The following is an 11641-nucleotide window of genomic DNA, read 5'->3' on the forward strand; positions in this document are numbered from 1 at the left end:
GGCGGTGGAAGGCGTCACCGGAGCCTCCTAGGAGGCGGAGGCGCACCTCAGGACGTCCAGGCGACTCTGTTTAGCTTTTTTTTTTTTTACTCTCAAACCCAAATTTTGGGTAGGGTTTTAACGGCCTCATACCTCTTCCTTGCACTATCATCTCTCTGCCTATTTTTTCTGATTTTTATTTTTTTATATAATGGATGTACGTGTGATGCCTGCATGCATTGTTATATGTGTGCCTATTGTGCTTTTCATCATCTATTTAATATATATATATATATAATATAATATATGAATATATATGTGAGTGTATATTTATAATATATGCATGTGTTCAGGATGATTATTGATTAATAATCTTCTTCTTTTAATATAATATATGTGTACGCTCAGTGTATATATTAATAAATTTAGGTCTCGTGAGGCTTCGGCCGGGCTATCCCTCGGACGCCTCGCCCACGCCTCATGGTTTTAATACATTGTTGTATACACAAATGCATATATTAAAAAACGTCAACTACAATGCTGTTGATCAACGAAATACATGAGAATTTTATCTATGCTAAAAGCCATTCTGTTTTAATGTAGATGCGTGAACTACTCTCGGAGTTTCAATTGATAACATTCTGTTCCAATGTTTTGCTCCCTTGCCGCAAGCAAACTCAGTCCTCTCTGAACAAAACTCCGTTGAATCCATCTCATGCACCGAGTCGAAGATAATCATTCACACTTTTAGACAATCCACCAGGCAGGATAATTAGCATTGCAAGGCTAATTCGTTACAAGCATCCCATGTTTTGCCATTGTCAACAGTTCTTGTTCACTCTCGCAAAATGATCAGCGTTTCAAAATGGGCGAAAGTTTTAATCTTCGTTTTCCCAATCAGAATCTTCATCATTGTCGCTAACATCTGAATCCACGTATGAATCTTCATCTTCATCCTCATCTTCGTCCTCGCTCTGCAGATAAGAACCAAAAATTTTACTCTCATTGCTTGATACGGGGATGGTTAAGGAAAGACAAAATCTGTCCCAGAGGTGGCATGCTAAAAATTTATACTAATACAATCAATCTGATTGGAGCTCATGACCACTAGATAGTGAATAGATGACAATGAGAAACAGGATATCTCACTTGGACTAATTCCAACGCACGATGAATCTGCTCGGGATCTCTCGAGCTCCAGGAACTCTCATCTACATCATCTTCAGAAATACCCTGTTCACAATCAACAAAGCTATGGTCATGCGAGTGAACAAACGCCCATACAAAACCGCAAAAATGTATCATGTATATTATTGGAGAAACCAAAGCTGTATAGCAACAACCGGCCGTGCGAGAGGGGGCATACGCTTGGATCGCACAGTGAACAGATGAAGATGAACAAACATATAGTAATCACTGATTTTATCATTAGTGCTTCGGATATGTGTTGAAACGAGAAATTATAACTTACAACTTGAGATTTCATTTGCTCTATGTTCTTCTCTAGTTCAGATATGTGCTGACTGAGAGCCTGCATGGGACATAAGAGATCTAGTGTGAGGTGAAGGACATCAACGAGAGCGAAATATCCAAAAAACTGGGAAATAAATTTTTTTTAGAAACCTCATGGCGTTGCATGGCCACTGATCGTTTTAATGCTTTAGCCTTAGTTAGAAGGTTCCTAGGCCTCAAGGTAATGGGTCGCCGATAATTCTTTCCCCGATAGTAAATGAGAGCATATCCCTTTGGAACTCTTTCTATTGCCACAAGTATACCACCACTCTCATATTCCAATAACCTAGCTGTATCTTCAACAAAAGCAAGAGTCTTTTGCTTGCTTATTAATTTCACTAGTTCTCTGTGCTTCCAATGCAAGTGCATGTTTTCGACAACACCATCAAAGACACCACGTATGCCTGGTATAATATGAAATAAAGACCATTAGTGTTTCAGCTAAAAATTCTATCTTCACCTAAAAAATTAGAAGATTTCTTACCAAGAGGCAAGTATGCTTTCATTCTCAAACCAACCCGGCGAAACATAACCCGTTCCTCATCAGTGATTGTTTCCTGATCATAATCGGGACCCGCAGGAAGCATTAATGATTCTATCTTGGAGAGGAGTTTCTCTGCTCTTAGCTTTTTGGCTTGGGCCTGCCAATGAGTTCAGAATATCAAACTAAGGTACACATATGAATCTACATGTATACTTTCTTCCGCAACTGAGTTATGTCTAATGAATGTTAAATGATATATTTTGGATAAAAACATGTTACAAAAAAGGCACCACTCTAGTACCCGGGTCTTTATAATTGAGTCGATTCAATTCCAAAACTATTGCATTCACAAGGAGTGAGAACAAGACCTTCACAGGCTCGTCCACTAAAAGAAGGATAGAGAAAATACTTACAACACCTAGTTTATGCTCGATTCGTCTGACAAGCTTAGCATTCTTAGCTCTTGAATCTTCTTCAATCATCTTTTCCCGTTCTTCAGCAGATATTTCTCGTCCCCAACGAGCTTGAGCCTCATAAAACTCAGCCAAAGTCCCTGCAAGTGCCTGTCCTTCCACTGCACCTGAAGAAGCTGCATCTATTGCTTTAATCCGCATTTTCTCTTCAACATCTTGAACCTGTTTCGTTAGTTCCTGTCTTTCAGCCAGAGCAGCAGCCACACTTGTTGGAAGAAAGTCCTTTCCACGGTAAATGACAATGTAATATTTGTTTCTGAGCAGTAAAACGCCACCTGTTAAATTCTGCAAAATAGAAGGAACTTTAAATCAGTACCTATTGGTATTTATTCCGTAGGTAACAATCAGAAGAAGATTACAAAAAAAACCTTAAAACTATTTGACGAAAGAAGAAAATAAAATGTGATGAGTGCCTCTTCAACCATAGATTTGGTAGAAAATGCAAGGTGGAGGCGCTTAATGGCAAACTTATTAACAAGTAATAACAGAATTACACAGGTTCCTTAATTAGAAGGATGGTGTTTCGCATTTTTTCCTTGAAAAAAAAATGCAGAATAAGCTTGAGAAAGTTGTAACAGGAAGAACTAAAAGTGCCACTAATGGACATGAACGAAAGGTAAAATGTCACACGAAAAACACAAGGTTTGATGGTAATTAGGACAAGAGACAATGTTGAACAGACCTTTATCTCTTCAGCCATCAACTTGTTGTTTGTATTCTGGATACCTCGTTTGACAGCAATCTTAGCAACAGAGCTTTTCTCCCAAAGTTTAATAATAGCCAATGCCAACCCTTGATGGTTTCTATTTCTCCCTTCATTAAGAAATTAAGAACAAAGAGTTATGTCAAATACTGACACGGTAAACTGAAGAAAGGTACTCAGAAGGAGAATTATACCAAGGGCAAAATGACAAGGAAGCGACTTGGCAAGTTTCCGTAAGGTAGTCATCTCTGCATTAGTCAGCCGTGATCGCATCCCGGTAGGGAGAAGTCTGAAAGGTGTTTTGTAGCCAGGAATTGTTTTGGGAAGCAAATCAGCATCAACAGGAAGTACTCCTGTACCCCACCACTCTTCAAAACGTGGACCTAAATCATCCAATAGGCTGTGAAACTCAGCTTCCTCCTCCGTCATGTTATGAACACGCTCTGGAATTTTCAATGCTTGCTCAGTCTTATCTGGACCTGAAGTTGCATCATTGCCACTTCTCATCACCGATGTTTCAGCTGAAGAAACATCTGGGATAAAAAGACCACCCCTTTCCCCATCAACAGTTTGGGATTGAGAAGGTCCTTTGTAGTTACTCCCTCGGTACACAACCATGACACTTCCTGATCGCCATAAAACTAACCCTCCTGTTCGACGCTGACCAATCACTACAAGCAGTCAGTTACATTACGAAAGTAAAATGCTTCTACATGTTCATTTCCAAACTCGACATACAATTTCAAGCTGCATTCAGCAAGTAGTGTAATTTACACTCAACACACATATATAAAAATGTAAATTGGTCATAACACCGCAAAAACTGAAAATTCGAGAACGGAACAAACCTCAACAATCTCGTGAGCCGTCTTCATGTCCAATGCCAGCACCTCATGGAACTTGAGCCTCACCAGCTCCGTCTTCCTCCATGTATCGTGAATCTTCTCTAGCACCGCCTGGGTGATCCCGGCCTTGGGCACACTGATCCTTTCCCTAAGCACCATCCCCATTCTCCTCAGCCGCTTCAGCTCCTCGTCCTCAATAGTCAATTCCGCCAAGGACGGAGCTTTCCCTCTCCTCTTCCTCAACCCCTTGACCTCCTCCTTGTCATTCACCTCCTCCTCCTCCTCTTTCTCCCACGGCAATGCCACCTCATCAGCGCTCTTCTCCTCCTCCAATACATAATCCGGCCGGACCCACTCCCGCTGCAACAAATCCCCGAGCTTCTCCTCTCCGCTTGCCGCCGGCACTGAATCCTGACCGTCCAATCCGATTCCATCGTCTTCCTCCTCATCGTCCGACCCTAACCTTAAGTTCCGCAACCGGAACACGATTCTCTCAATCGCGCTCTGGCCTTTATTCTTGTCAAAGTACCGAGTCGAATCCGCTTTGCCATCTTGCTCTCGTCCCTGCGACTCGTTGACCTTCTCGTTGACTTTCTGGCGGGGTAATTCGGCGGGAGAGCTGCGATTGGGCCACTTGTTGAGCCAAGGAGCGGGCGAGGCGGGCCTGGATTTGTGCTGCGGGGGTTTAGCGTTCGGATTTCCGCCGTGCTCGGTGGTTCTGACGGAGGAGGAGAATGTTTTGACGATGCGAAATGACGGTTTTGGGGCCAGGCTGAAAGAGGAGGGCGAGTGAGAGGTGAGTGGGAGTGAGTTCCTCAGTGGCATTTCGGAAATTTTCGCGGTTGTGAAGGCCATTTGCGGTGAAGATTGAAGTAAATTGTGAGCTTACTGTGGCTGTTGACGGCGGTGCGCTGTCATTGTCTGATTGGTCGGAGCCTTGAAAGCGGTGGAGCGACGGGAGGTTGGAGACGAAGACTCTGTGTGTAGTTTTGGGGGAGACGATAAGATTTTCGTGGGAAGATTTTCGGATATTTTTTCTTGTATATATATACTTATGGAATTTTATCGGGGGCACATCTGTAATTTTGGTCGGGGAAGAGCCCTCCCTCTCTCAGGCCCTAATTTGCAGAGGATAATTGATTTTGGGAGTTTTTTTCTTAAATTTTTATTTTTTTAACAAACGATATTTTATGATAAGAGGTGGAGTAGTTTTTGAATTTTAATTCTTTTGAAATGTAAGAAAAGTAATTTTAATTCTTTTTTCAATTGTAAGAAAAGTTTCTTATAGTGTAGGAATTCTCGAGTATATCAATGAATGATATACATTATTGATTTTAACGGTTAAATTAAGAATTAACTGATCGATATGAACCATTTAGCAAACATAATTGCATAATGGAAGCCATCATTTAGGTTATGATTGATTTCAGAAACTAAGAAAAGTGTTATTCGCACTTCAAAGATATCATTTGCACCCCAAACTGAACGTGATTGTGAAACAAAGATTGATTTTTTAGCCAGGTACGATATCCATAATCAGATATTCAATATGATTTTCAGAAGATCTGTTTGCGTTCAAGTAAAGAATTCAAACCAATTTAAGGGATTCTTTGATCAATCTAGAGATCTTTTCAATTCCATTCGTAACAAGAACATGCTATCTTCACCAACGAAACAATATAAACTATATACAACACGTTGTATGTATCTCCCCCGTCACGCGATAAATGCTAGCATAATGTAATACATGAAAGTCAAAAGGAGAAATACTAGAATAATTTTATTATTATTATTATAATAATTAATAGGCCTTTGAATTGCTGCAGAAAAATAGATCAAGCATCATTGACCATATACAATTACGCAGCATGAAGATGGACGTGAACTGTTAGAACTCCATGTACATACTCTATCCATAAACGTATTCCTGTTAATCAACTGAAATTATCTACGCACCGGAAAATAAAACCACGTAAATTAAAGCTCAAAACCGAAAAATGAACGGCTCAGATTCCGGAAGATCTTCTGCTACTGGAAGGAGATGAGTTCAGGATTTCCTGACCAAGCTCCTTTACCTTGTTAAGAAGTAGTACTTGCTCGGTCTCGAGCTGAACCATGTACCCTTCTTGCGTATCCTCTAGGGCTTCTAGCTCGCTCATAGCCGTTGAGAGCCCTTCAATATTTCCGTCGTCGATTAGAGACTGGAACTTCATCATCGTTTGTTTCATCTGAACAAACTCATGGTAAATCGCGTGTCAGAAAAGAGTTGAACTTGATTAAAAACATTTTCCGTACGAACAATGCTAACAACGTGGCACAGGAAGAAAAACTAGAAATGAAAACGAATCTTCTCACCTCACTGGAAATTTTGTGTGCTTTGTTTATGGATGGTTCAGAATCCAAACTTGCTCTTTTCTCCAACCCCGGGACTCTTCGAGTGACCAGAACATGGATCTCCCCTCTTATTACATTCTGAAGGGGGATCCACTTGTCTGCCGTCTGGTTTGGAAGCAATCTCTGATATTCCACGACGCAATCACCTATACTTGATGACGGTAACAAGGCATTGTGGTCTTTAACATGCAAGAAAAGGGGGCTGCCATCATCGGGGAATTCCAAGGTTTGATGCCATTGGGGATTCAGAGTTTTGTACATAACCTGGAGCGCAAGACGTCCAAGTAATAAGAGATCGAAAGCAAAGCAATGGGAAATAACAAATGAGAGGAAAACGACAATCACTACAATATTTGAACATAAATGTGACTGCTCAAACCTTTGTTTGTTTCTTCAAGTTCCCGTATTGAACCTTCACATATGGATCACTTGTGCCTCTGATATCAGCAGCAATAAGGTCTTTTCCTTCGATGAGAACAAGTTCAACCCAGCCATTATCTGAACCCTTTGCCGAACCCTGAAATATTCCAAGAAGGGGAAAGGAGGAACAAAACCGTATTAAACAACACACATTAAGAGCAGAATGATTCACGCGCATATGAATGAACATTATTGAACATACACATGCAGATGACCAAACAGACTGAAACAAGATTTCGTACCCTTGACCCGTCAGAGCCTTCAACTCTGACTGCTTCTATTTGAAGCCTTAATTCTCCAGAATTCACTTTTTCTAGGGGGATCCACACATCCCTGACTGACCCTTCGACCAGTCCCTCTAAATTAACTCGTGCGCTGCCAATGTTGTCATCGCCAAATGTGTCTTCATTGAAGCATTTTATCATCAGGTATTCACCTCCTCCAATCTCATCAAATTCAAACTTCTGATTCCAGACGGGATTCAAAGCATGAGCAGTCCTTGTTCTCTGGAGAATCTGGAAAGAAGGTTACGGCAACATATGGTGTTTATAACGTTAGTTTCTGCAATATATAGACTTTAATTCACAAGTGAGAGGAAACTATTATGGGAGGAAAAAAATCCTACCTTTCCATATTGCAGTTTAACATATGGATCACACTTTCCATATCTGTCTTTTGAGACGAGATCTTTTCCTTCCATAACAGATATGTGAACTTTCCTTCCAGTTCTTGGTAGAAAATTTGATGACCCAAACAGTGATCTTTGCGGGGCAAGACGAGAGTTGTCTACATGTGAACCATCAGAGAATTGCCATTCTTTTAGGACAAGCTTCACTGTCAACTACATGATGCATTGAGAAAAAACATTTACTGTTAAAATTAAATAAAAACAAGGGATGTAAATCAGTCATAAATCTTCAAATGTGTTACCTCCCCTGAATTGACCCCCTCAAATGGAACAACCAATTCAACTTCTTTTCCGCAAAACTCAGCATGTTTTGCTATCACGCCAGAATGAGGTCCTATTGCCCAGAATATCGTTGAATCATCCTCAACATACTTCACCTGTCCACGGGGAAGAAAACTTCAATTTAGTTGACACTCAACAAGTTGATGATAACTTCTGCGCAGAGAATATATATTATCAAGTGTTTCTTGTCAAAAACAATGAAAAATAATAATAATTTCTGTATCGTAACTGTGACTATCATTTCAAAAAATTAAGTTTTGCATCCTAGAAATAGTACCTTAATTTCACAGCTTGCCAGATAGTCATACTTCACAGTGTTTGGCGTACACTCATAAAGATGAAATCGAAGATTTCCTGTTTCCTCATGTAACACCATATTAAACTTAGAATTCCAGCTAGGGTTTGAACCCAAACTCACACCTGTTTTTCTAGTTAACTCTTCAAGTTCAACTTCCACAAATGTCCGCAGATCTTTATCAACAAACTGCTCATCTGAACTTCTCTCGAACTGTTTTCTGGAGGGGCTTCCCTTCAAACCATTCCTAGAAAGTTCACTTGCTGAAATGACTGTCACGTATATAATTCCTCCAACGGCCTTTTTCCTTAGGTTTACAGCTGGCATAGTGTAACAACGTCGGCGAGGTTCAACCATCGTCTTAACTAAGGTGTCAGTGAAAATTTTAACCTGTATAGCAAGCAATATATTATTTCTCGAATTATCAAGCTTTGCATGAAAATGTGGCTAGATGTATGGTTTTGACCAGCTAAAATTTCAATATTATCTAGTTGAGTGATTATTTACAGAGAGACTATTAGCTCGTTTGGATGTGCTTTTAAAATGACTGAAGGCGCTTTTGGTGAACATGTTTTAGAATTAATTCTTAGTAAAAATGCAAGTAAATCTTGGAAAAGCACTTAAAGTGCTTCCTGGAAGAAGCACATAATTGGGGCTTCTTGCAGAAAGCACTTTAAGTGCTTTTGGAATCCAAAAACATTTTCTCTAAAAACGCTTTTAGTCATTTTAAAAGCACATCCAAACGAGCTATATGAACAATTCCAGAGTGATAAGTCGGGTCAACTTAAGTTAAAGCAGTCTAAATTAACTTTCAGGCTTAGGAGTCAAACCAGCCAAGAAGAAACGCCTGGAAGCTCTGTAGCAGGCAGTGACTGGCTTCCACCACTTCCAAAGGCAACTCCTATCCTCACTTCCGGAGCTGACAGAAATGAGTACAAAATTGCTTTCCCATTCAAGACCGGCATCAGCAGAAGCTGCAAAAAAGGCAATTTAATGAATATACCGACCAAAAATATGAAAACCGCACAGCTTCTAATTTCTTTTAATAGAAACCTTTCAAGCTGAAGCATATGAGAAATTGGAAAAGGAAACGACTTTACATACATCGCCTTTGATGTGAAGACTATTTATAACAATCCGTGCTGTCCCCATCAATGGCTTGGCAAGCTTTGCTTGCAACAAAATACTCATATCATTTGTATCCCAGTCAAAACCCAAACGCATAAGCCGCTGCCAAAATTAACATAGGCAGTGCACATGATGATGTCAGGAATTTAGTAGTCATATATCAATTGCTTCAAGACAACGCTGCCAAAGCAGCGTACGTACTAAAGTGTGAGAACTGTAAACAGAAGCCAAACCTGATCACCTGAAGTTGACCAACGAGTCCCATGAAGGCCCAAGCTAGGCGGGGATGAACCTAGTGAAAACTCCAGCAATTCAACTTTTTCCTACATGAAAAATGTTCACTCGTTAATTACTCATAAAAAACACCATACAGTAAGAATGAGTTCAAATATTCAAATTATTATAAACAAGCAAAAGGGATAGATCGCTCACTATAAGCCTTGATTTTCTGTGCTTCAACCGTTTCTGCATAAAAGAAACTTACACAAATTAGCATGATCCATTACCAAAACTTGTCTTCGTGAATGTTTGTTTAATGGACAATCTTAGACATCCTACCGAAATCAGAAAATGGCAACGATAATGATCAGAACTTCTTTCAGCATTACAAGCATTCAGTTAGTAGATTCAAAAGCAATTTAGGAAAACCGACAGTCAGCGAGTATCTGAAACTTTAAGACGACTGTTCTAGCATTATAGGATGACATAATCATAGAATGCAAGTGGGAGACATTAAGTTGTTAACCTCGTACAGAAAAATTAATATAACCGGTTGATACACAAGGACACATTCTCACCTCAACAATGGACGAAAACCTTATTGATAGCTTCGGGTTCATATAGTTGGGCCATATTTCCATCACCAGCTTATTCAGCCACTCGCAGTGTTCCAGTGGAGTTATAGGCTACATAAATCACAAAGCGAAAATTCAGCCTCGATAAAGCTCAAATGTCATACAAACCAAATAAAATTCCGGAACAAATATGGTACCGAGGTGTTCAATATGACTCTCTTCCATTGCTTGTTCAGGTCTTCAACAAGTATCCGACGTTGATAGTTCCCGTACTGCAAACAGAATCAGTGACAGCTTATGTTACATCTCGGTATGATTTCGACATTAGACCCTTAAAAATTGTGAAATGCAACAGAACAGGAACAGTTTCTAAATCGAAACATAAACGAAAACGATTGGCACTCGGCAGTAGATAATCATAACCAATGAATAAACCAAAACCAAAAAGTAAATTAAACACCATATTCTCAACAACTGGTAACAAAAGTAAAACAGTTAAAAGTTCTCCAAGCCAAAAATCACATTGACCAAATTGACCAATTGAACAGTAAATTCTTTTTCCACTAACACTTATGTAACCTACAGATATGGATCATCCAGAGTCCGCACAGTTCGAATCTCGCTCTCCGTAGTTTAGATGAATTTAGCGTAGACTATTGCTCTCGAATCGAAAATATTTCAAATACATAACACAATTACACAAAGAAGCAATTTTACCTGTACGGTTGCCCAAACAGCAACAGCAAGTGGGACCCAATTGGAGAAGGAGAAAACCCATCTCTCAAAAGCCCAGGCAAACAAAACCAGAGGTATCAAAAATGGCAGAAAAGGCTTCTCTGCCATCACATAGTTGAAGAACTCCACTGCATCCTCAAAGCTCAACCTTCTCCCTTTCCTTCTAATCATCTGAGCAGGCATCTAAATAAACCAACTTTAACAATTCACTTTTCCCCTAAATAGATACAAATATATATATATAATATATATGTATATGTATAGATAACAACTAGAATCTCCAAAGTTTCATGCTTTACTGAGGAACAAAAAATACCCAGAAATAAAAACAAATTCTTAGGTATAAGGTGTGGGAACTGGGGTTTTTGGAATTTAGTTTGTGGGAAAATGTGAGGAATATTTATGCGATACTTTGCCGGTTGAAGAAGCTTCAGACGGTGAAATAATCTGACAGAGAAATCAGAAGCAGTTGGCTGCGTGGTTTACCATTTTTAGAGAGAGAAACACGAGAGAAGAAAAGTCAAGCTAAAGAGAGAGACGGGGAGGAGGAGAAAAGATAAATAAAATCCCCAAGTCTTTTGTTAACTACTACGAAAAGTGCTTCAACTTAAGCGCTTATTTATGGGGTGGGCCACACTGGAACCCTTGTTATGGTATTCGGCCTTTGATGGTGGAGGAATCGTGTGCTCTTCGATGGAATTCATCCGACGGCTGAGGATCGTCTGTGGGCGTATGCCGTGTGACCTCATTTGAAGAGCGGGTATGTTTTGACCGGTGACTATGTACATGTCAGAACTTGTTGGCGGTTGCCTATTGAACGTTGAAGCTGGACCAGTCCCGCTAACTACTGACTAGCTTTGGAAGGACATTTTTGTCTTTTTAATGTAAAATTGTTTTTGTATAACTGTC

The 11641-nt window shown here is 39.9% G+C and overlaps 2 protein-coding genes across 5 annotated transcripts; both read right to left on the reverse strand.

Annotated features, from left to right (window-relative positions):
• Nucleotides 1–378: 378 nt before the first annotated feature.
• On the reverse strand, nt 379–5022 carry LOC103438000 (CRM-domain containing factor CFM3, chloroplastic/mitochondrial-like). Its single transcript, XM_008376532.4, has 9 exons — nt 4000–5022; nt 3346–3811; nt 3131–3261; nt 2389–2733; nt 1976–2132; nt 1603–1895; nt 1451–1510; nt 1129–1212; nt 379–953 (listed from the first exon to the last, which is right to left on the reverse strand). The coding sequence occupies exons 1-9, from the start codon at nt 4849–4851 to the stop codon at nt 858–860; spliced, it is 2484 nt and encodes an 827-aa protein (XP_008374754.1). The 5' UTR covers nt 4852–5022; the 3' UTR covers nt 379–857.
• Nucleotides 5023–5763: 741 nt separating this feature from the next.
• On the reverse strand, nt 5764–11324 carry LOC103438001 (synaptotagmin-5-like). Of its 4 annotated transcripts, none has more exons than XM_017333009.3 (15): nt 11219–11324; nt 10715–10915; nt 10195–10269; nt 10001–10108; nt 9636–9668; nt 9445–9526; nt 9180–9305; nt 8906–9049; nt 8058–8465; nt 7741–7875; nt 7436–7651; nt 7053–7325; nt 6770–6907; nt 6352–6654; nt 5764–6224 (listed from the first exon to the last, which is right to left on the reverse strand). In XM_017333009.3, exons 6-15 carry the CDS (start codon nt 9466–9468, stop codon nt 6003–6005), a joined length of 1989 nt encoding a protein of 662 aa, XP_017188498.1. In that variant the 5' UTR covers nt 9469–9526; nt 9636–9668; nt 10001–10108; nt 10195–10269; nt 10715–10915; nt 11219–11324; the 3' UTR covers nt 5764–6002. The 4 variants fall into 4 exon arrangements, with proteins under 4 accessions (XP_017188498.1, XP_008374755.1, XP_017188497.1 ...); XM_008376533.4 differs by having other exon boundaries at nt 9437–9526; XM_017333008.3 differs by having other exon boundaries at nt 9437–9526; nt 11049–11242.
• Between the last annotated feature and the right edge of the window lie 317 nt (nt 11325–11641).

Source organism: Malus domestica, chromosome 06 (genome assembly GCF_042453785.1).
Source record: "Malus domestica chromosome 06, GDT2T_hap1".
NCBI classification, from domain to species: Eukaryota; Viridiplantae; Streptophyta; class Magnoliopsida; order Rosales; family Rosaceae; genus Malus; species Malus domestica.